The sequence below is a fragment of the Bufo gargarizans genome, chromosome 3 (genome assembly GCF_014858855.1).
Source record: "Bufo gargarizans isolate SCDJY-AF-19 chromosome 3, ASM1485885v1, whole genome shotgun sequence".
NCBI lineage: Eukaryota > Metazoa > Chordata > Amphibia > Anura > Bufonidae > Bufo > Bufo gargarizans.
Window position 1 is genome coordinate 606126872 of NC_058082.1, and position 26244 is coordinate 606153115.

Sequence of the window (26244 nt, forward strand, 5' to 3'; positions counted from 1 at the left end):
ACAATACCAAATATGACAATTTTTTGGGTTGTTTGTTGTAGTTTTACATAATAAAGCATTTTTGAAAAAAAATATTTTTTTTGTGTCTCCATATTCTGAAAGCCGTATGAAAAGCCGCTCTGAAAGCTGTCTTGTGTATGGGCTCATTTTTTGTGTGATGAGATGACGGATTTATTGGTACTATTTTAGGGTGTATATTACACCTATTGTGTGTGTAAGGTGACAAAAAATTGCTGTTTTGACACCGTTTTTACGGTGTTCATCTGAGGGGTTAGAACATGGGATATTTTTATAGAACAGGTTCTTACGGACGCGGTGATACCTAATATGTCTATTTTTATTTATGTAAGTTTTACACAATAATATCATTTTTGAAACAAAAAATAATAATAATGTTTTAGTGTCTCCATATTCTGAGAGCCATAGTTTTTTTTATCTTTTGGGCGATTGTCTTAGTTGGGGTATCATTTTTATGCGGGATGAGGTGAAGGTTAGATTGGTACTATTTGACGGTGTTCATTTGAGGGCTTAGGTCATGTGATATTTTCATAGAGCCGGTCAATATGGACGCGGCAATACCTAATATGTATACTTTTCTTTTTTTCCCTATTTTTTACAATTTTTTTTAACTTTATTTTGGGAAAAGAACGCTTTTTTTACTTGAAACTTTAATATTTTTTTGTTAAACTTTATTTTTTTTACTTTTTTTTTTACACTTTAAATTTTGTCCCACTCTGGGACTTCAACTTTTGGGGGTGTGATCCCCTTTACAATGGGGCTGGATCTCACAGGGTCTCCCGGAAGGCAGCCACAATGTATGGGGGAAAAGGTCTGCTCTCCTGTCAAGTCTCATTTATGGGATATGCTATCAGTTTAAGATTGGCAGGGGACCGACCTCTTGGACCCCAACAATCCTGAGAATGATGGGGCTGCGGCGCTGAGTAAGTGTTGCGGCTACTTCACTGTATTTCTCTGCGCAGCAGTTCCCGGGCCACCAACTGTGCAGAGAACTTGGACACAACTCCATTCAAGTAATGGGGGCCGTACAGAAACTAAATGCACAGGGAAAACTAGTGAAGGGTCCGCAGCACTGACTCAATGCTGCAGCCCCTTCATTCTTAGGCTTAATGGGGGTTCCAGAGGCCAAACCCTCAACAATCATAAAGTGATGGCATGTCCGAGAGATGTGGCATCACTTCAATGTCAGGTCACTTATCAGCAATTAATATTAATAATCCGCTGAAGCAATGTTTCTAATACAGTTGTGATGACGGTGACGTTTTTTTTTTCTAGAATTACAAAGATCTTTGGAGCCAGCGGGAGACCTATCAATGCACCTTGAAGACAACCTAAAACAATTAGCTCAAGGTAAAATGCTTAGGAACTTACTGGTACATAATTACAGAGCAAAAATATGGAAATTGCTGATGCGGTTGCTGAAAGTGGTCATGTCTCTTTCAGCTCATTTCCCCATAACGTCCTACTAAGCAGTTCCTGCCTGACACTGTGTAACATTAATCACTGCTGGAGAGATGCTCTTCAGATGCCGTTATCAGCAGGCCGTGCCGCTGCAGAGCAAAGATTCTGACAAGTGAGTTGATCTTGGCAGCTAGATAAGGACTATTGTCTCCCCTGCGCCCGTCTGACTCCACTATCACTCTCTCCAAAATGTCATTTCTGAGATTGCAATATGTCCATATAACCGCAGCGTGCAGACAGCAGGTGGAGAAGGGTCATCTTCACCGCCGTGAAAGATAAATTACGGAAATGGCGGAAAAATTGTAGGGTTTGAGCATTAAAAGCGTATAATGAACTCCATCCGTAATACACAAATGACTATGATTGCAGAAAGGCACAGAACATAAGAGATGAATTATAATAAAGTTTTATTCCGAGCATGTCAACCCATATCTGCTCACCCAAACAACTAATCTAATCAGGTCACAACCGAAAGCATCGGTCTAGGGCCATCATGGCAGATCAGACGGAGCGCTAAGTTGAAAGATAATGGGAGAGATGTACCGAGCTAAATGATCCATCAGGGGTCAATTTGCTCCAATGTCATGCGTCCATTTTTAGGCTACACTTGCGGTAGCAGGGTGCTGGCAGGCTGCCGGATGCGTGCTACCGCTAGTGCACCATGCCGCTCCAGCCCCATTCACTATAATGGGGGCGGCTCGGAGGTCCGGCACGGCAAACGTGCTGAGAGGTGGCCGGAACAAAACTACGACATGTGAAATGAAAAAATCTATTATTTTTTTTATTTACAATAAAATGGTGTTTAAGCCCCAAATTTTTCACAAGGGCTAACAGGAGTAAACACACCCTACAATATCTTGCTCATTTCCCCCCGAATATGGAAACACCCCATATGTGCTCGTAAACTGCTGTATGGGCAAGACTCAAAAGGGAAGGAGTACCATTTAGCTTTTTCAAAGGCTGATTCACTGGAGTGGTTTTGAGGCACCATGTCACACTTGAAGAGACCATGAGGTGCCCCTACAGTAGAAACCTTCAAGAAGTGACTCCATTTTGGAAACTACACCCCTCAAAGACTTTTTCAAGGGGTTCGGTGATCATTCTGACTTCACAGGTGTTTTTCAGACATGAATGTGTAATGGATGGTAAAAGGGCTAAAATGAATAATCCACGGATGAGCTGTATGCTTTTAAGCAATCCTTCCTGCACTGGCCAGGTTTCCTGTCCAATCATCCCCAGCGGAGCCCACCTGCAGCCCCCTTGCTGGCCTTTACTACAATCGGAGCTGCAGGGAAGAGGTACAGCCAATATCTTAGGCTGGTCATTATGAAATTATGAGACATTATGTTTACGCACGTCTTCAAGGGATTAATAGTTTTCAAAGCATTCAGAGCTTTGTTTGTCAGATATAAAAAATCCAAATATTTAAAACTTAAACGGCCACTTAATTTTCACACAGCTTTGTATAAATCAATAGTACAGATGAATATAGGAAACTTTGTAATATATCTCATCAGAGAAAAATCTCTTGTTCTAGGGTCATCAGCTTTTTTTTTTTTTCTTCTTCGTCCGTTACTAAACTAACATTCTTTCGGAATTCTGTGATAAATCCATCTTGACAAAACAAGACAGGCCGTCAGCTCACTGAATGACCAGATTACACAATCCAATAGAAGTCTATGGAGAGGGGGATGAGGAGTGAGCCGCAGGGCAATAAACACAGACTGACACAGACAAGGAGGCTGGAGGAAAAAAAGCTGTGTATTCGGGCGTATAAAATAGGTGTTTTATGCTGTGTAATGCACATTTGAAACAATGCAAAAGGATTTATTTAAGTGAATCAATATCTGGAAACGCCCTACTGCATTTACTACAGATTATATGAACACAAGTTTAAGAGCCTCATGAGCTACAATGCTTTAAGGTAATCCACTCGCTGTCAGTGTTTTGATGTATTTGTGACTACCAAATAGTATCCCATTGAATACAAAAGGGAAATAAAAACCTTTGTGTACAGGGTGTGTATTTTTATACAGCGGCTTTCAAAAATGCTATAGAAGTGGCAGGTTATTTCAGTCAACTGTCTTTAAGGCTGCTTTCCCCATTGAAGTAGTTAAAGAAGTAAAATACATTGATGAGTAGGAGGCACATCTGGTGCGAGTTTGGCAAGATTTCTCTTTGACCTGCCACTCATTTTTCAGGTCCATTTTGTGAAAATTGCTATGAGTTATCTCATCTTGAGTGCTTTATTCGCATCACTACTGCTCAGTACTTCTCTATAATGTCCTATATGGGAATTCTGAGTGAGAAGGAGAGAGTTGGGAAGCAGAATCTGCAGTCTCCATGTGTAGTCTATGGGAGACATCAGACATGGAGACATCCACCCTCCAGCTCAGAGACAGCTGAAAATTTGAGATATAACTGCTAAAAATGCCATAAAAGTCATAAAATAGTCAGATTACTCATGTATAAAACACATGACAGCGTATTCTGAAAGGCTATCTGAAAGAGTAGGAATGTTTTAACAAGCTGTTTACCTGAAGCCACGACTATAGGGTACTTTGAAGCTAACTGCATATTGCTATAAATAGAACTGTGATCAGAAGGATTTTTTCCCATAAAATGAAGAAAATTGGCTTCTACCTCATGATGTTTTTTTTCCATCCTCTGTATCAACTTTGCAGGATAACAGGCAGACCCGTATGGACGGATGTCTTTTTTCAGCCTTACAAACGGTTACTATGTAAGATACACAGTTAGCTCATATGCTCCCTCTAGTGGTCATTACCATTAAAATCCATTTCTATGCAAGGCATTTGAAGTTCTACAGGAAAAGTTCCAACTGCCATAAACACATGTAAAAAAATCAATCAATACAGAATTTTGGACTTAAAACAGCAGTTCAGGCACTAAAAAATGTAACAAAATGTAAAAAAAACAAAAAACATTTAAAGGGGTTGTCCGTTGTGCAGAGCTTAGAGATTGATGACCTATGCTCGGGATAGGTCATCAATATCACATCAGTGGGGGTCTCACTCCCGGCCACCCCGCCCATCAGCTCCCTTCTCTGCTCTGTTTACCTGCTTGCCGCAGCAATTGCAGTGGTGAGCAGTTGTAATTACAAGTATGGCGTCTCCATTCACTTCTATGGGACAGCTCTATCTGTTCAAGTAAATACCCCCAAGCCATCCCAAAGAAGTGAATGTGGATGTCATGCTTGTAATTACACTGCAATTACTGCGGCAAGCAGGTAAACAGAGCAGAGAAGGCAGCACCCATATGAGTGCCACCTTCTCTTCCAACAGCTGATCGGCGGGGGTGCCGGGAGTTGGACTCCTGACCATCTGATATTGATGACCTATCCTGAGAATAGGTCACCAATAGTAAAAAGTGGACAACCTCTTTAAAGGGGTTCTTTACCTTTTTTTAACTAATGATCTATCCTTTGGATAGGCCATCAGCATCTTGACAGCAGAGGTCTGAGATCCGGGACCCCCATCGGTCAGCTGTTTGAGAAGGCAGCGGCGCTCGCAGTAGCGCTGCAGCATTCTCTTTGCTTCCCGCAGGCCAGTGACGTCATTACTATTTCAATGGCCTGGGCACGGCTCAGCCTCATTCACTGTAATAGGGCTGAACTGTGCCCAGGCCAGTAAAATAGTAATGACGTCACTGGCCTGCGGGAAGCTCTGAGAAGGCCCGGTGCTACTGCGAGCGCCGCTGTCTTCTCAAACAGCTGATCGACAGGGGTCCCTAATATCGGACCTACACCGATCAGATTCTGATAACCTATCCAGAGGATAGATCATCAGTAAGAAAAAGCTGTAGAACCCTTTAAAGCTGGTCATACACATTAAATAGCTGACGGCCGACCGCATGTTTGGCCAACAGCTATCCCTCTTGATCCTCCCACCCCATACATGTATATGTAGTGACTGGGGAGAGGGGAGAAAACCCTGGCATAGCCTACCTCACTGCTAAAAAAAAGGATCCGCCAATTGAATCTGACATGGCCCATCCTTACCTCCCACATGGAAGCCACCACATGCATTAGATGGTTGGCCAAAATAGGTGGGTTCAGCCGATACCTATCTAGTGTGTATGGCCATCTTTATTTGCTTTTTTTTTACTTTTGAACTGATATCACCAAAAATAGGACAAAACTTCAATAAAATGTGCACAAAATAAAAGGTAGGTAAATAAAAAAAAAAATATATGCAAATATATTTGAATAACCAAGCGAAAAAAAAATGCATGTACAGATGTAGCAGAGTTAACAGTCAGTCATAACACGTTAGGCTACTTTCACATTAGCGTTTTCAATTCCGCTATTGAGATCCATCATAGGATCTCAATAGCGGAAGAAAACTCTTCAGTTTTGTTCCCATTCAATTGTCAATGGGGACAAAACTGAACTGAACGAAACGGAATGCACCAAAATGCATTCCGTTTTGTTGCGCTCCAATCGCGGACAGAATAACGCTGCAATCCGGATCCGTCCTAGCACACAATGTAAGTCAATGGGGATGGATCCGTTTTCTCGGACACAATAGAAAACGGGTCCGTCCCCCATTGACTTTCAATGGTGATCATGATCGGTCATGGCTTTAGAAGACATAATACAACCGGATCCGTTCATGACGGATGCATGCGGTTGTATTATGGTAACGGAAGCGTTTTTGCAGATCCAGGACGGATCCGCAAAAAAACGCTAATGTGAAAGTAGCCTTGTGATAACTCACTAAGGCTCCATTCACATGTCCGCAATTTCGTTCGGCATTGTGGACCCATTCATTCCTATGGGGCAGCATGGACACGGAATTGCAGATCCGCACTTCCGTTCCGCAAAAAAATAGAACATGTCCTATTCTTGTGCGCAATTGCAGACAAGAACAGGCATATTCTATTAGTGCCGGCAAAGTGTGGTCCGCAAAATGCGGAACGCACATTGCCGCTTTCAGTGTTTCGCAGATCCACGGCTCCGTGGATCCGTAAAACACGTTGCAGACGTGTGATCGGAGCCTAAGTGTATGTGTTAACTCTGCTGCGTCTGTACTACAAATCCCTGGTTTCCACAAGCTTACCAGTTAATGTTTATGCCTGTATTTGCTTGTATAGTTAACGCTCCATAAATACTGGACAAGGATAACTGATGATATCACATACGTAACAGGAATGTGACACAGCTCATAAATCCTGGTATGGACGAGCGTGCTAAAGACGGCAGAGACGTGAGAACGAGCATCTGGAGAATCTGTACTGATCAGAAGGAAAAAGCAGCAAAACATTCTCTGAATGCACTTCTCCATCCTAGCAGACAATGCCTGGTCATATCTTATCCTGAATCCTGAAGAAGGCTTTCAGAGAAATGAAAAGACTTGATCTGACTTTTATAGCGACCTGCTCTGAAAACTCAGGAGAGGAGTCCCCCCATCAGGGACAGAGGTGGTCACACCAGTACAAATAACAGGAGCTCACATACAAATAATATAAAGGTAAAGCCTGTATTAGACAGGCAGATCAGCAAGCTTCCCTCCCGGCAATCTTCTGCTCACTAGCGGAGGAGACTGCTGCTATTGCATGCGGTGATCCCCTCCGCAGCATGGGGAGGAGCGATCGCAATGCCGTCACTCGTACCCATACTGTCTAGTGGTTTGTTGGCTGACAATCTGCCGCCAGCAAGTGCTGATTTTTAAGAATGCTTAGAAATCAGAATTGCCCAATGAACAAGCGTTTGCTAGTTCATCGGGCAATTGGCGGCAGTATTACACTGCAAGATGATCGCGGGAACACTCGTTAGTATGGCTGAAACGATTCGTCGATTTAAATCGATGCAATCAAGGCAAAAAAAATTCTCGATGCAGATTCGAATAAATCACATGACCACGGAGCGTCAGTGAAATTAAGCTTCTCACTCACCGCTCCGTGGCCTCCCGTCGGCACCGCGCTGCAGGAGCTTGCGTTCACACATCGTCAGTGCGCTGGCTGACGCTGTGTGTGACGTCAGGTCCCCAGTGCATGCTGGGATGAAGACGCATCTCCTGCGGACTCCATGTGCCAGCGCACGCCGCACTGAAAGGTAAGTATAAAGTTAGCAGAGGCAGCGGCGGCGGGGCAGGGGAAATGGTGGCACCTGTGATTTGGCATGTATAACGTTATTGGCGGGGGGAGAGGTGTTAATGGGGGCACCTGTGATTTGGCATGTATACAGTTATTGGGTGGGGGTAATGGGGGCACCTGTGATTTGGCACATGGAGGGGCTGATCTGGGGGAGTGGGGGACATGGTGGATGGCATGGAGGCCCTGTGGAAGGGGGACATCATGGCAATCTAGATGGAGGGACTGATGGCAGTGCCATCATGGGGGTACTGGGGGACATGGCATGGAGGGGCTGCTGCTGATCTGATGGCACTGGGGGACATGGTGGATGGCATAGGAGGCACTGGGGAAGGGGGACATCATGTCAATCTGGATGGAATGGAGGGGCTGATGGCAGTGCTATTATGGGGGCACTGGAGGACATGGCATGGAGGGGCTGATCTGGAGGAAGTGGGGGACATGGTGGATGACATGGAGGCATTGTGGAAGGGGGACATCATAGCAATCTGGATGGAATGGAGGGGCTGATGGCAGTGCCATCATGGGGGCACTGGGTGACATGGCATGGAGGGGCTGATGATCTGATGGCACTGGGGGACATGGTGGATGACATGGAGGCACTGGGGAAGGGGGACATCATAGCAATCTGGATGGAATGGAGGGGCTGATGGCAGTGCCATCATGGGAGCACTGGGAGACATGGCATGGAGGGGCTGATCTGATGGCACTGGGGGAGTGGGGGGTATGGTGGATGGCATAGAAGGGAAAGGGGGACATTTTTATAAAGCAATATGTTATTTTAAGAAGGTTTTTCTTCTTAAAAGAACATATTGCTTTATAATATTAGATTACTCAATTAATCATTAAAAATAATTGATAGAATACTTGATTACTTAAATAATCGTTTATTGCAGCCCTACTCGTTAGCGATTATCAGCCGAAATATCGGCCAGTGTAACACAGCCTTTAGGAAACCCTTTGAATTCACCTGGATTTCTGCATTGATTGCTAAGTCACAATTAGGCCTCATGCACACGACCATATGTATTCTGCGGATCTGCAAAAGATGGATACCGGCCGTGTGCATCCCGCAATTTCCGCTCATTAATGTCTGCAAAATGGACAAGAACAGGACATGTTTTATTTTATTGCAGGACACGCGGACATAAGGATGCGGACAGCCTTGTTGAAATATACGGCTCCGCGTCTAATCGGCAAAAAATGTGGATCGAGGCAGGAAAAAAATACAGTCGTGTGCATGAAGCCTTATAGACAAGCACAATGTAACTAAACTATTAACACACAAATAGTTGGACGGGTCATCTCTTATCTAGAACCCCGAGTAGTCATCCACAAAGCCGGGAGAAACAGCAAGTGAACCCCGGAGCTTCATACCCTGCAAATCCCCCTCCGCCAAATGTTTCTTGTAGCTGCCAATGAGATTTGCATCACATGGAGGAGGAATTTTGGACCATATTGGACTCCCTTCTCTCTGTACCCTACATCCTGCTAACCTACCAAATGTATGTTAGGAAGAAGTAGGGGACAATGGGAGGAAGTACGACGGCGGGATCAGACATCACAGGGTTCCTTTCTTATATGTTATAAGCAAAGACGCCTCTTTTATCACTGTAGACGTGTCGAATCTATAAAGGATTCAAGGATGGCAAAATACAGCGGTCGGCTATCTCCTATGGATAGGGGCTAACTTAAAAACCCCTTTAATTAGGGCTGGGAAAGTGTTTAAAATTAAGAAAAAAATGGACACTTACCTAGTTACCTAGGACAGGGATGCTCAACCTGCGGCCCTCCAGCTGTTGGAAAACTGCAACTCCCACAATGCGCTGCTGTAGGTTGATAGCTGTAGACTGTCCAAGAATGCTGGGAGTTGTAGTTTTGCAACAGCTGGAGGGCCGCAGGTTGGGCATGCCTGACCTAGGACATTTACCAGCGCTAAGCGTCCACTCGGACCATTTGGATCGGAATTGTGATGTCTCGTCTGCGGTCAGGTGCACTGCTGCAGCCGTTCACTAGCCGCAGAGAGGAACGTGACCACAGGCTAAGCAGTCGCGTGGGCACAATTTTATAGCGCACAATCATCAATATGATTGTGCGCTATAAAAATTTGGGGACACAACCCACATGTTCTGGGTAAATTGAAACCTAATGAAAATCTGGAGCCCATTTCAAAATAAACCTTTTTATAAAGCACAGAGTTCTGATTTTATGAGAATCGCGGCAAGTTACCTGGCGATGAACACTGCAGCAGTGTTACAGACTTGCCACCGGGGGCAGCGCACATATCCAGGACTGTCTCTCCATCCTTGACATCTAACGCTAATACTGGGAGAAGAGAAGAGGCGTTCAGTATGTAATACTCTTTGATCTTCCCAGTTTGATGGCGCTGTGAAGGAAATTTTCCAGGATTCCTATTGATATAGCACTCCAATTTTTCTGGAAAGGTTTGATGTGTGAGCCGGTGGTAACCCTGCATCAATAGATGTTTCCTGGTCTCCAAACTGCACTTGAAATGATTCAGTAACACGGCATACTGCCAGAGGCCGGGCGCCGTCAGCACTTCCCTGTGGATTACATATTAAAATACAGATATTCATTTGCCAGATTTAAAGGGATTGTGCTAGAGCTAAAAAGATGGCACCAAATAATGTAACAAAATAACAAAAAAACACCAGATTACACCGCTGTTAAATCCCCCAGTACTCCAGTGCCGAGGCTCTTGTGGACCAGTTTCTGTTTACATGGAAGCAATGATGCTACCGAGTATGACACTGCTGTGGCAGGTAAATGTCTGTGCGGAATATTCCTACTGCCATGTAAATAAAGACCGCCATGGTCTATTGGAGTATAGTCGCTGGAGTGGCGGGGGGATTCGACAGCTAATTAAAGTGGCTTTGTTTCGATCTGCACTCATCATATTGAGCCTTACCTGTCAATAATCATTTTCTCTGTGAATATGAAACTTTATAATATATCTTATTATAGAAAAGTGTCATGTGTGTCACTTTCCGGAAGCTTGTAACTCCCTGCCAGTAAATGTTCAGAGACCTCCTCAGTCACTGATGAAATCATCTAATGTAAAACTGGAGAGGAGGGGGATGCAGCTGCAGCTTCTCAGTGTTTTAGTGACACAGCATGACATGAGGGGGAGCAGCCGGAGGGGGATGGCTGGCTCTGCTGCTCTGCCCGTAGAGGGTGCAACCCAAAACCAAGGGGGACTAGCCTGACAACAGGGGTACTGTGGGGCTGCTCCCTCTGCAGGTGAAGCATTGTGGAGGGGTCGGTCGCTGTACCTCATGTTATTCTCTTGAACATTTTACTTACCAGCAATAAATCACTGGAAAAAGTGAATCCGAAAACCATGTTGTTTTTTTACTAGCCGCCCCGATCCGTTCCGCACAATCAGTGCAGGTATTCTCGACTTCCGATATGCTAGTCACACTGTGGACAGCGCCACAGCTAAAGTTCAGTTCCTGATGAAGATTGGGGCCTGAACAGCATAATGGAACCCGAAAACACCCTCACCGATCAGAAATGGGAGGCCTAAGGCCTGTTTCACACTTGCGTTGTTAATTCCCGTATTGAGATCCGGCAGAGGATCTCAATACCGGAATTAAACAGATCCGTTTTGATTTTGCACAGCAGGGAGCATGCGCTCCATTAGGGTGCTGTTGTGTGAAATCGAAACCGAAAATATATTGAAAGTCAACGGGTGACGGATCAGTATTTTTTTGACTCCTAAAAAAAAACCAGATCCCTCACCATTGACTTACATCGTTTTTAGTGACGGATCTGTTTTTATGACCAGACACAAAACCGCAGCTAGAAGCGGTTTTGTGTCAGGTCACAAAACGGAATTCTGCCTGAACGGAACCCACCCTGATGCATCCTGAACGGATCTCTTTCCATTCAGAATACATGATGACTAAACGGAAACGTTTTTTTCCGGTACTGAGATCCTCTGCCGGATCTCAATACCGAAAAACAACAACGCAAATGTGAAAGTAGCCTAGTGGAGCAACAGCTACAGACTCGTAATGGCGGCCGCGGATGAGACAGGTCCTCTTTAACGGGGGCAATGCTCATCACGGCCACAATTTCTGAGAACAGGTTTTATACACGCCTTATGAATATATCAGATTATTCGACTCACTTGACTGTTTGCCACTGATCGCCCAATTCATTTGTGTACGTTTTATCAAAATAGTCCAGCACAACGCGACAAATCTGTCTCCTCGGTCTGGCCATCTGTTTTCACAGGACACTGAAACACACAAAAAAAAAGTCTTACTGTTGATTACCAGGACTTATGATAGGTCATTAATATCAGATCGGCGGAGGTCCAACTCCTGACACCCCCACCGGTCAGCTGCTCTCAGGTGCTGCTGGAACACTACAGCTCCATACACCGCGTAGTGGCCGCGCCTGGTTACTGCAGCGTTGCGTTAAGCGTTCTATAATGCGGCTCCAATGTCGGGCTTCCGCTTAGGTGTTTTGATGGGTCTTCAGTGGCATTTTTCACATGTGCAAAAGAAAAAACTTCACCAAAAACACACGTAAAAATCTTTGAAACACCGATGATTTCTCACGAGGGGAATTTTTAAAGCCCGGTTTGGAGGACTTTACATTGCAGTCATTTGTACCAAAATCTCTCAAATGCCGCATGATAAATTTGATGCACTTTTCAGTCCAACACTTCTGTCTTGAGATGTTACTCCCACCCCCCCTTACTGGAGTAAGATGGCGACAGTATTTGCGACTTTTTACAAAGTCTCAGTTGATAAATGTGACTTTAATCAGCTCAATGCCGTCAATGCGCCAATTTCAATGGAAATTAATGCCGGCATTCCAGAAAGTGTTACGGAATTTTGGACGGAGAAAATACTGCGGCCAAATACCGTAAGAGGGACTGAACTGATGCATCCTGAACAGATTGCTCTCCATTCAGAATGCATTAGGATAAAGCTGATCAGTTCTTTTCCGGTATAAAGCCCCTGTGACGGAACTCAATGCCGGAAAAGAAAAACACTAGTGTGAACGTACCCTAACCATGCCCACTTTTCAAAACTGAATAGTGTGGTGTGAAAATGAAAAATGTTGCAAAAATGATGCGAAAATAAGGCTACTTTCATACCTGCGCTTTTCCTTTCCGCTGACATCAGTCATAGGATCTCAATAGCGGGCGAAAATGCTTAGGTTTTGTCCCCGTTCATTGTTAATGGGGACAAAAATGAACTGACAGGAACAGAGCGCACCAGAATGCATTCCGTTCCTTTGCGTTCCTATGACTCATGCCCATGCAGTGCGTCCTGGGATGCGAAGCCAGACGGATCCGTCATGACTCACAATGTAAGTCAATAGAGACGGATCCGTTTTCTCTGACACATTGACTTCCATGACAGATCCGTCTTGGCTATGTTAAAGATAATACAACCAGATCCGTTAGTAACAGATGCAGGCGGTTGTATTATCGTGACAGAAGCGTTTTTTGCTGAGCCCTGCCGGATCCAGAAAAAACGCAGATGTGAAAGTAGCCTTAGGGTACTTTCTCACTAGCGTTGTTAGAATCTGGCGGGCAGTTCCGTTGCCGGAACTGCCTGCCGTATCCGGAAATCTGTATGCAAACGGATACCTTTTTTTCCTTGGATCCGTTAGACTTATTCATTGAAATACCGGATCCGTCTTTCCAGTATAATCCGGAATAACGGATCCGGTATTTAATTTTTTTCAAAGCTAGAATAAAATGCGCATGCGGAGACTGGAAAACCAGATCCGGCGATGCAGCAATTTCCAGAACACTTGGTACCGGATCCGGCATTAATACATTTCAATGGAAATTAATGCCGGATCCGGCAAGTGCGGAAGTGTTCCGGAATTTTGGCCGGAAAATATACCGCAGCAAGCTGCGTGGTGAGCGCGAATACGTCATCAAAGGTCCTTTTGCAGGTCCTGAAAGAAGAAGAAAGAAGACGATGCCGGCTGCGCGATCAAGTGGATAAGATGAGTTACATTTTTATTTATTTTTTTAACCCCTCAATCCACATTTTACTATGCATTCTGTATTCAGAATGCTATTATTTTCCTTTATACCCATGTTATAAGGGGAAATAATAAAATGAACAGAACACGTAATCCAAACACATATTTCAGCGAAGAAGTCAGGGTTCTGGTCTGGGTACCACAATTAGTTTTTTTCTCACGCGTAGTAGTTTTTTGTACTCGCACGGAAAAAAACTAAACATCGGAACGCAATCGCAGTCAAAACTGACTGCAATTGAGTGCCTACTCGCGCGGTTTTCCCGCAATGCACACGCAACGCATCCAGAGCAAATACAGAACGCCCGTGTGAAAGGGGCCTTAGGGCTCATGCACATGAAAGTATTTTCTTTCCGCTTCCGTTCCGGGTTTTTTTGCGGATTGTATGCGGAACCATTCACTTCAATGGGGCTGTAGAAAATACAGAAATTACTCCGCGTGCATTCGGTTTCCGTTTGTCCGCATGACCGTTCCGCAAAAAAGTAGCGCATGTCCTATTATTGTCCGCAAAAAAAATGGAAAGCACACGGAACACATCCGTATGTCATCCGGATTTTGCGAATCCATACTGTAGAAATGCTATCCCCAGCCCATATAGCTCACGTGTTTGGCGATTAATAAGTTAGGCCTCTTGCACACGACCGTATGGCTTTTTCAGTATTTTGCGGTCCGCAAAAAATACGGATGACGTCTGTGTGCATTCCGTTTTTTGCGGAATGGTACAGCTGGCCCCTAATAGAACAGTACTATCCTTGTCCGTTATGCGGACAATAATAGGACATGTTCTATTTTTAAACGGAACGGAAAAAAGGGAAATACAGAAAAGGAAGGCATAAGGAGTGCCTTCTGTTTTTTTTGCGGACCCATTGAAATGAAAGGTTCCATAAACGGGTCCATTCACACATCCGTAGTATATTGCAGATTCGCAATTTGCGCATCCGCAATACACCCGGCCGACATCCCCATAGAAATGCCTATTCTTGTCCGCAATTTTTTTTCCGGAGACGCGGACCGGAAGATCGGCGGCGCACTCCGGAAATGCGGATGCATCCATTCCGTCCCCATAGAGAATGAATGGGTTCGCACCCGTTACGCACAATTACGGAACGGATGCGGACCACAATTGCGGACGTGTGAATGGAGCCTTAGGCAAAAAAAACGGAATGTACCCTGTATGCATTTCAGTTCCATATTTCAATTTTTCCGTTCCGTTCAAAGATAGAACATATCCTATTATTGTCCGCAAATCACGTTCCGTGGGTCCATTCAAGTAAATGGGTCCTTAAAAAAATAAATAAACGTAACACATACAGAATGTACTTCGTATGTCTTCTGTATCCGTTCCGTTTTTGCTAAACCATCTATTGAAAATGTTATGCCCAGCCCAATTTTTTCTATGTCATTACTGTATTTGCCATCCGGAAAAACGGAACGGAAACACTACTGAAACAAAAAACGGATCCGTTTAAAACGGATCACAAAACACTGAAAAAGCCAAACGGTCGTGTGACCGTTGGTGGCCCGTTCTCATATTGCGGAACGGAAGCACGGAATGGAACACTACGGAAGTACTACGGAGTGCTTTCTGGGGTTCCGTTCCGTGCCTCCGCACCGCAAAAAGATAGAGCATGCTCTATCTTTTTGCGGAACTGAGGTATCGCGGACCCATTCAAGTGAATGGGTCTGCAATCCCCATGTGCTTGCCCTACGGAAGGTGCCTGTGCATTGCGGACCGCATATTGCGGTTCACAGCATGGGCACGGGACACCAATGGTCGTGTGAACGAGCCCTTAGGCTGAGTCCTGCATGTACTACTTTTGTCTCCGCTCCAAAATCATCTTCTCAGCGGAAACATAACGGAGCCCATTATAGTCTATGGGGTCCGTAGGCTCCGTTCGGCTCAGTTATGTGCTGAATCCGTTATGTGCTGAACGCTGATGTGAACTCAGTCTTAGGCCTCATGCACACGACCGTTGTGTGTTTTGCGGTCCTCAAATTGTGGATCCACAAAACACAGATGGCGTCCGTGTGTGTTCTGCCATTTGCAGAAGGGCACGGACAGCCGTTGATATAACTGCCTATTTCTTGTCCGCAAAACGGACAAGAATAGGACAGGTTATATTTTTTTTTGCGGACCACGGAACAGAGCAACGGATGCGGACAGCACACGGAGTGCTGTCCGCATCTTTTGCGGCTGCATTGGAGTGAATGTGTCCGCATCCAAGCCGCAAAAACTGAGGCTCGGGTGCAGACCAAAACAACGGTCGTGTACATGAGGCCTTTCTGTATCTGTATACGATCCGCAAAAAAATGATCAAATACGGAAACTATACGGATATGTTTTGTGCAATAACGGAACAGGACTTAAATCAGAGGGGGGGGGGGGGGGGGGGGGAACTCAGATACGGAACAACGGATCCGTGAAAAACGGACCGCAAAACAAAAACGGTCGTGTGCATGAGCCCTAATGCACATTTGGCATCCGTTTGAGCCATTTGCATCAGAGATCCGTTTCTTTAGAAAACAAAATACTGGTTTTATTCCAAATAAGGGCACATACTATAATCTGCACCGTCTTTCCGTTACCATCCAGTCACTGGGGGGAGTCTCCAGATCCATCCTGGCGTTCGACAGGGTGGAGTGGAGATTTCTTTGGAAAGTTCTGGGAAGGATGGGCTTTGGCCCTAAATTTATCGATATGATTAAACTTATGTACAGAACTCCCACAGCAAGACTGAGTGTGAACGGCAGCTTGACGGACAGTATTCCCTCGACCAGAGGCCCCCCGTCAGGGTTGTCCTCTCTCTCCATTATTATTTGATATATACATAGAACCTCTTGACGCTTCGGGATACTGGGTACAGAGGATCGTGTCTCTCTCTACGCCGATGATGTTTTGTTTTTTATTGATCATACCGTTATTACACTTCCTGAACTTATTCAGACCATTAACGGTTTTGGATCAGTGTCAGGTTTTGACATTAACTGGTCTAAAACTGTGCTAATGCTGATCGAAAAAATTGACTATCCTCTGACAGGCCCCCTGACTATGGTGAGAGTCGTTGACTTTTTTGAATATCTAGGTTTAACCATTTCTCCCAAAAGTAGAAGAGTTTGTACAGCTAAACTTAATTCCGCTGATTATTAAACTAAGATCAAAAATTACGGTATGGCTTCGGCTGCCGACAGAGTATCCCTAGTGAAAATGGTGATACTACCTCAATTTCTTAACCCTGGGTTCACACCTGAGCGTTCCTCAAACGCGCGTTTTACGCGCGTTTTTTGTCGCGCGTTTTTTGTAATAGTAAACGCGCGTTTGACGCGCGTTTGTGTCATTGACTGCAGTGTCCTATGGCCACAAACGCGCGTCAAAACGCCCCAAAGAAGCTCAAGTACTTGTTTGAGCGTCGGGCGTTTTACAGCGCGTTCGTACGCGCTGTAAAACGCCCAGGTGTGAACCCTTCCCATAGGGAAGCATTGGTTTTCATGTCTTAAGCGTTTTACAGCGCGTTTGAACGCGCTGTAAAACGCTCAGGTGTGAACCCAGGGTTATACTCTTAGAAACTCCCCGGTTAGGATTGAAGCCAAATTTTTTAAGTTAATTGAGACCGTGATAAATGATTTACTTTGGGGAACAAAGCGGGTAAGGCTTAAAATAAACTATCTGTATCAACCGCTTCAACAAGGAGAATTAAACCTCCCGTTTTTATTGAGTAGATCTACCCATCGTAATATTTTTAGAGTCTGGGTCACTAATTAGATTCCAACAGGATTATAAGGAAACTAGGAGGCTATTCGCTAAATCATGGGTCACTGTAAGGCCTCTTTCACACGGGCGTTGCGGGAAAATGTGCGGGTGCGTTGCGGGAACACGCATGATTTTTCCGCGCGAGTGCAAAACATTGTAATGCGTTTTGCACTCGCGTGAGGAAAATCGCGCATGTTTGGTACCCAAACCCAAACTTCTTCACAGAAGTTCGGGCTTGGGATCGGTGTTCTGTAGATTGTATTATTTTCCCTTATAAATAATAGCATTCTGAATACAGAATGCATAGTAAAATAGCGCTGGAGGGGTTAAAAAATAAATAAATCACACTTGATCAGAGAGATCAACTCCTCCCATATACCGATTGTAGTCGACGATACAAATCGGGCTTGAGGACCGTTGCCGCGGTACCTCGCACAGGGACAGGGGTGATGCCGTTACCGTGAATTGTGGACAGTACAAGGACATCCCTCTTGTCCTTATATCTGACCAGCAACAGGTTTCCACTGATAAGGGCACAGGTCGCACCCCTGGGGATAGGTACCTGGAGGGGGTGGGTAGGGAGGCCGCGTTGATTTTTCCGCACGGCCACACAAGCGGACGTGGATCTGGCGGCGAGGGACTGGAACAAGGGGATACTAGTATAAAAGTTATCCACGTACAGGTGGTAACCCTTATCTAGCAGTGGGTGCATAAGGTCCCACACAAGTTTCCCGCTAACACCCAGAGTGGGGAGACATTCTGGGGGTTCAATACGGGAATCTCCCCCTCGTACACACGAAACTTGTAAGTGTACCCTGAGGTACTCTCACAAAGTTTGTACAGCTTCACGCCATACCTCGCCCGCTTAGAGGGAACATACTGGCGGAAAATGAGTCTCCCCTTAAAAGCAATGAGAGACTCATCAACCGCGACCTCCCTTTCAGGTACATAGGCCTCCAAAAATTTGGCCCCAAAGAGATCAACGACCGGCCTGATTTTGTACAGGCGGTCATAGGCAGGATCACCTTGGGGGGGACATGCCGCATTATCTGCATAATGCAGGCATTTCCGGATGGCCTCAAACCGGATATGTGTCATGGCCGTACTGTAAAGTGGGGTCTGGTAGAGGACGTCCCCACTCCAGTAATGCCTGACACTAGGTTTTTTGACTAGGCCCATGTGCAGCACAAGGCCCAAAAACGTCCTAATCTCGGCTGCACTGACCGGAGTCCAGTCACCGACCCGAGCTAAAAAGGAGCCCGGGTGTTGAGCAATGAACTGTTGGGCGAACAGGTTTGTCTGCTCCACCATCAGATTTACAAAGTGGTCACTGAAAAAAAGACTTAAATAGTCATATTCAGTGAAGCCCACTGTGGGAATCTGAATTCCTGGTTGGCCAACAAAATCAGGAAGCGCAGGCTCAAAATGCTCTGGGGTACACCAAGCAAGTTCACCGGTAGGGGGCTCCGGTGGACTTAACTGGTGGGCCGGAAAACTAGTACGATCCCCAGGAAAAAAAAGAAAACTGATTGCGCCCCCAAAAAAGTTGTGTGGAGTGGGGGGGGGGGAAAGCTGCAGCACCCCTGGGGGGGTCTAGGGTCACACAGCTCCGCTGTGGACCCCAGACACCCAATTTAGGGTGATGCAACCAAAAACTTTTTTTTTCAACTAAACTGAATATCCCTGCCTAACCTAACCTGTCCCTAACCTTTCCCTAAATACCTTTTAGTGAAGGTGAAGGGGGTGCTGGCCCGGCAGCCCCTGCAGCCAATCCTGAGAGGTGATGTCACCATCAACTCTCAGGATCACAGGATGGCGATTGGTGGTGTATTATCACACCACCGATCACCATCCTGTTCCAGGTTATCGGGTCCCCAGAGACCCAAATAACTAGAAACGCAGCAACCGCAGGTTTGCTGTGATCGCAGACACTGTGGGGAGATGGCAGCAGGGGGGGGTCACAGGACCCCCCCCCCCCCGTGTATTGTCCTAGGGTGCCTGATCAATGATTTGAGCAGGCACCCAGTTCCGATCGGAACTACACAGGACGTACAGGTACGTCCTGTGTCGTTAAAAGGTTAATAGATTTGAAAATATTTTATATAAACAAAGGAATTGTGAAGAGAGATGGCGGAATGTATGGGGAAGATAGAGTTTTTAGGTTACCACACTCTACACTCCATTAGTGATTTGCCCCCGATTTAATCTACGGTGGGCACTAGGTGCCGCATCGCAAGAGGAGGGAAGGGGTATTTGTTAATTTGAGGGATTAATGGGGAATTTTTTTTTTAAATAATCTATTTGTATGAAAAATGTTTGTAATATTTATTCATTAATAAATAAAGTATAAACAAATAAAAAATACTGCATGCAGGACTTTTTTTTTTGGTCTAAAAAAAGTATCGCAGACGAAAATGGCTCAAATGGATGCCAAATGTGCATAAGGTCTCCTGCACACGACCGTATGGCTTTTTTAGTGTTTTGCGGTCCGTTTTTCACGGATCAGTTGTTCAGTTTTTTGTTTCCGTTCCGTTTTTCTGTATGGCATATACAGTATACAGTAATTACATAGATAAAATTGGGCTGGGCATAACATTTTCAATAGATGGTTCCGCAAAAAAACAGAACGGAAATGGAAGACATACGGATGCTTTTCCATATGTGTTTTTTTTTTTTTTTTTTTTTTTGCGGAACCATTAACTTGAATGGAGCCACGGAACGTGATTTGCGGGCAATAATAGGACATGTTCTATCTTTAAACGGAACGGAAAAACGGAAATACGGAAACAGAATGCATACAGAGTACATTCCGTTTTCTTTGCGGAACCATTGAAATGAATGGTTCCGTATACTGACCGTATACGGATCGCAAAAAACGGGGGGAAAAAAAATGGTCGTGTGCAGGAGGCCTAACTGATGCACAGGATCCTGTTATTTTTTTTTCAAAACTGTGATCGCAAGGGGTCTGGATTCTGTCATCAGTCACTGACTCAATGCTCAGTTACTGAAGGTGGGATCAGTGACGCAAACTCTCCCTAACCTGGACCATCCACTATACAAAGGACGGAGCTGTATAGTTTCCGGCGCTGGAGCTACGGCAGAAAAGCGGTTAGCCCACAGTAACAGAAAACCCCTGTAAAGCTGTGTATGAAGTGGATTTCATGAGTTATGTCTGGACAACCCCTTTAATAATCCTATAAAAAAAAAAAAAAAAAAAACACAGTCTTGTGTAATGGAAAATATCTTCCTCATTCTTCCGAGAGACATCAGCGATTCCCAGAAACCTTCCAGCACGGACTGGGTGATCACAAGATCTCTGGTGACAGGTAATTTGTCCGCGCTGAGTCACAGAGAGGAAAGAGTTTCGTATCGGGTTCTATGTGGGTTAATAGAGTACCCGGCAATTAGACGTTTCTGTGAGGTGTTAAAGGGAAACTCCGATGAAAAATGTCCCGTTTAATTATCCCTTAGACTCCGGAATGCATCATTATTTGGCTCTGTTCTATGCTAGACCTCGGTATCTGGATCGAATAGGGAGCCTGTGGATTATCAAATATTCTGGATTATTGGATGGTCATAAAAAAAATTTACTTATTTTAGACTGAGCGTAAGGGATGTGTTCACACATGGCAGGCTCGCTTATGGCAAACCCAATACAAACTTTGCAGCAGAATGAGAGGCCGAGACTCCGATTTCTGCAGGTTGATGTGATGCAGATCCATAACCCTGGTTTCACACCTAGGCGTTTCTCAAACGCGCGTTTCTATGCGCGTTTTTGTCGCGCGTTTCTATGCGCGTTTGTTTTAATAGTGAACGCGCGTTTGACGCGCGTTTGGGTGATTGACAGCAGTGTTGTCCAAAGAGTCTATGGCCCAAACGCGCGTCAAACTCGCCAAAAAAAGCTCCTGTACTTGTTTGAGCGTCGGGCGTTTTACAGCGCGATCGTACGCGCTGTAAAACGCCCAGGTGAGAACCATTCCCATAGGGAATCATTGGTTTCTCTGTGTTGAGCGTTTTACAGCGCGTAGGAACGCGCTGTAGAACGCTCAGGTCTGAACTTAGGGTAAGGGGGCAGCCCCCGTGTGAGGAGCTAATCCTAAACTGGTGGTGGTCCTGTCGAAGTTATGAAGTGGCGCCGGCCTCTTCATAACTTTGGCGGATCCTCCAGCTATAGAAAATGGTAAATGAGAGGGGCCTACTGGCCCGTCCCCTTCGTCGCTCATAATTTTAGACCTGGTGTGAGCAGGGAGAAGTCGCAGATTGTGGCGCAACAATTCATCGTGCCTGAAATACGCCTAATATAGACGTATTTCAGTTTAAGAAATTACGCCCTTTGTCTGTTCTGCAAAAAGAATACGTTTGAAAAATGTGGACAACGGACCGCATCCATATTTCGCAGATCACAAAAGGTCACGGTCGTGTATATGAGGTCAAAATCGTCAATAAAGAAAAATAAAGTGAAAAAGGTCCCCCAAAGGTCCTGTATGACTTTATGGGGAGAACAAAGCATAAAATAAAAACTAAAAAGAAATAAAGAAAATAAATGTAAAAAATAAAAAAACATCACCACACGCAGCTATTGGCCCTGACCCATAACCCATATGGGTCCATTTTGCGGACGTGTGAATGGACCCTTATGGGATATAAGGGTCCATTCACACGTCCGCAAAATGGGTCCGCATCCGTTCCGCAATTTTGCGGAACGGGTGCAGACCCATTCATTTTCAATGGGGCCGGAATGTGCTGTCCGCATCCGCGAATCTGCACTTCCGCATCCGTGCTGCAAAAAAATAGAACATGTCCTATTCTTGTCCGCAATTGCAGACAAGATTAGGCATTTTCTATTAGGCCTCTTTCACACGGGCGTGAGTTTTTTTGCCCGGATAAGAGCCGGGTGCGTTGCGGGAAAATGCGCGATTTTTTCTGCGCAGGTGCAAAACATTGTCATGCGTTGCACTCGCGTGAGAAAAATCGCGCATGTTTGGTACCCAAACCCGAACTTCTTCATAGAAGTTCGGGCTTGGGATTGATGTTCTGAAGACTGTATTATTTTCCCTTATAACATGGTTATAAGGGAAAATAATAGCATTCTGAATACAGAATGCATAGTAAACCAGCGCTAGAGGGGTTAAAAAAAATAAAAAATAATTTAACTCACCTTAGTCCACTTGCTCGCGAAGCCCGGCATCTCCTTGTGTCTCCGCTGCTGATGAACAGGACCTGGGGTGAGCTGCTCCATTAAATACAGGTTAAGGACCTTCGATGACGTCACTCCGGTCATCACCTGGTACGTCACATGATCTTTTACCATGGTGATTCACCATGGTAAAAGACCATGTGATGAGCGGAGTGACGTCATCGAAGGTCCTTAACCTGTATTTAATGCAGCAGCTCACCCCAGGTCCTGTTCATCAGCAGCGGAGACACAAGGAGATGCCAGCTTCGCAAGCAAGTGGACTAAAGGTGAGTTAAATTATTTTTTAATTTTTTTTAACCCCTCTAGCGCTGGTTTACTATGCATTCTGTATTCAGAATGCTATTATTTTCCCTTATAACCATGTTATAAGGGAAAATAATAATGATTGGGTCTCCATCCCGATGGTCTCCTAGCAACCATGCGTGCAAATCGCACGGCATCCGTACTTGCTTGCGGATGCCATCCGATTTTCACACACCCCATTCACTTCTATGGGGCTTGCGTCACGTCAAAATCGGAAAATATAGAGCATGCTGCGATTTCAACTGAACGCACAAGTGATGCGTTAAAAACATCGCTCATGTGCACAGCCCCATAGAAATGAATGGGTCAGGATTTAGTGCGGGTGCCATACGTTCGCCGCACGGATCGCACCCGCACGGAAAACTCGCCCGTGTGAAAGGGGCCTTATAGTGCCGGTGATGTGCGGTCTGCAAATTGTGGAATGCACATTGCCGGTGTCTGTGTTTTGCGGATCCGCAGAACACTTACGGACGTGTGAATGGACCCTAAGACTGTTATATATGTAAAAATATCTATTTCAGTTGCACATTGTGCTATCAACAAATAAATATATATATATATATATTTTTTTTTTTTCACATTTTTCCTTTCTATAAAAATAAAAACAAACAAATACTGAAATTAAAATGAGATAAAAAATAAAGGCTCATGTGTCATCGAAAAAGAGCGAAAAAATGATTTACATTACATCTCTGCATTGGGGGATGGTTTTAAAAAAAATACCAGGGAACTTCAAATGGCCCTGGAAAATAATAAAATAAATAAAAGTGGCCCCAAGTTGTAGGCGGATCCACATTGAAAGAAGGCGGGGCAACATAAGTAGGCAGGAAGAATACAATCCACAAGTAGGCGGGGCCAGCAATATCATACTGCAGTACAAGATACCGCCCCTGCAGAACCAAACACCACAGTGCAGCATAAAATACCGCCTTATCACCATACTGAGGATAAAGTTTAATTTTATTTTATTTATTTTTTTTTGGGGGGGGGGCATCTGCGTCCCGTGTCCAAATGCATAAGTACCTTGCCTGATCATCCAAGCATTAATTAATGATGAGGGCAACAGCTCGTTATGTACTTAGCTGGCGGACATCAGGAGGGCACCAACGGTGTTGGCCCACCGGAATATTTCTCCGTAGGGACTATGCCCAGTACTAGGGATGAGCGAATCAACTTCGGATGAAACATCTGAAGGCGATTCGCATAGTGCTTTGTTTAAATACTGTACGGAGCGAGCTCTCTGTACAGTATCAGAATGTATTGGCTCCAATGAGCCGAAATTATTACTTTTGCGAAGTCTCGCGAGTCTTTGCGTAATAACTTCATAGATTGATTTCTACTGTAAAAAAAAAAACATTTCCCGAACTCGGGTTCGGTTCCCGGGTACCACTTGGAACTGAACCCCAGTTCGGGAAATGGTTTTTTTACAGTAGAAATCAATTTATGAAGTTATTACTAGTGTTGAGCGAACTTGTGTTTCAAGTGCGGCGTCTAAAGTTCGGGTTATCAAAGAATCGCGTTATGGATTCCACTACCACGGACCATAACGGAATTTAGAATCCATAACGCGATTTTCCGTTAACCTGAACTTTAAACGCCGAACTTAAAACACAAGTTCGCTCAACACTAGTTATTACGCAAAGACTTTGTGAAGTAATAAGTGGATTCGCTCATCCCTACGCCCCTGTCTCAATAGGTGTAATTCTAGCACCGGCGAGCACGTTCTACTGGAGGTGTTACACAGACGGGTGGGGCTAGGGCGGAGTTTAGTGAATGACCCCCATGCACATATACAGAATACAGGAAGGAAGGTCACAGATAACTCGTGTTGTAATGTCATTGCCAGCACTCACCTATCATCCTGTGACATCCAGTGATGTCGCGATATTAACACGGTGCAGAATCAGCTCCAACCTGTAACCACGTGCATTAAACTCGGAATCAAACATTCCGGCAGCAAAAGGGTGCGAGAACTAGTGATCACGTGACGGCTTCCAGTATCGTACGTCACTTCCCGGACAGTTGCAATCTGGGAAGTGTAGTTCAGCATTCTATCGTCCACAGGAAGCGGAGCAGTTGTGGTTGGAGAACGCTATTATAGTGAATACCCGGTGTTCTAACAAAAAAAATCCTTACTCGTCAAAATACCGTACCCCTCGTGACTTCCGGGGGTGGGCGCCCATTAAGGATATACGACTATTCTGACAGAACAGCTGCCAAGCAGCGGCTGGTGTGCCCACTGTGTAGCTTGAGCGGCCATATTTGTTTTGGGTAATAGGTCACTGTCCAGACCTGAGGCAGCTACTTATCTGAATATTAGCTCTGTACATTACTAGCACTAATGCCACCAGTCCCACCAAATCAGAATCCATGCGGGTGATTATTTTATTTTTTAACAATTTTATTTTACACCCCGTTTTCACCATTGTGCGCGGTGTACGTAATGTACAAAGCGACTGGTAGCCTTTAGTTTATATTGTATGGGAGGGGGTCAGGGTGGATATTATTTGTATTCAATCCTTTTACTGCAGGACTTCTGGATCGCAGTGCATGGCCTCCCAACTTTTGGAAGCCCAAAAGAGGAATAGTGCATAGGCGCTTTTTTTTTTTTTTTTTTTTTTTTTTTAATACTAGCCATCTCTTTATCTCCGCAAAAAAAAACGTAAGGTACTCCATGTGCATTCCATTTCTGTACATCCGTATTTCTGCTCCGCCCAAAAAAATAGAACATGTCCTATTATTGTCCGCATTACGGACAAGGATAATACAGCTCTATAAAGGGCCAGCTGTTCCGTAAAATACGGAATGCATACGGACATCATCCATATTTTATGCTGATCCGTTTTTTGCGGACCGCAAATTACATACGGTCGTGTGCATGAGCCCTTATACTGATTTATAATGCAATGTGTCGCTGCATGACCTGAATCTACTGAATTAGGGTTCATGCACATGACCGTATGTATTTTGCAGTCCGCAAAAAAACGGATCAGCAGAAAATACGGATGACATCCGTGTCCATTCCGCATCTTGCAGAATAGAACAGCTGTCCATTCATAAAACAGTCCTATCCTTATCTGTAATTTATTTTTTGCGCAAAGGACGTACGGAAATGAAATGCACACGGAGTAACTTTTTTTTTTTTTTGCAAAAAAAACCTAAAAAAAACACGGAACGGACACAGAAAGAAAATACGTTTCTGTACATAAGACCTTAGGCCTCTTGCACACGAACATGTGCTGCCCGTTCAGTGGACCGCATTGCACAGGCACTGACCGAGGGCCAGCCGCATGCAAATCACGACCCCATTCACTTGAATGGGGTCCGCGATCCATCTGTTCCGCAAAAAGATAGGACAAGTTGTCAC

General features: G+C 44.9%; 1 protein-coding gene across 3 annotated transcripts in view; it reads right to left on the reverse strand.

Annotated features, from left to right (window-relative positions):
• LOC122933062 (tRNA (cytosine(34)-C(5))-methyltransferase, mitochondrial-like) overlaps window positions 1-24957 on the reverse strand; it is a 62323-nt gene extending 37366 nt beyond the window's left edge. Inside the window, exons 1-3 of one of the 3 annotated variants that reach the window (XR_006388376.1) lie at window positions 24731-24957; window positions 11747-11857; window positions 9823-10157 (exon numbers count right to left, since the gene is read on the reverse strand). Coding sequence is in view for 2 of the 3 variants with exons in the window: in XM_044287806.1 (XP_044143741.1) it covers window positions 9823-10157; window positions 11747-11841 (430 nt within the window). In the remaining variant the exon portion in view is untranslated. The remainder of the gene's footprint in view (window positions 1-9822; window positions 10158-11746; window positions 11858-24730) is intronic. The other 2 variants (XM_044287806.1, XM_044287807.1) reach the window with 2 other exon arrangements.
• Between the last annotated feature and the right edge of the window lie 1287 nt (window positions 24958-26244).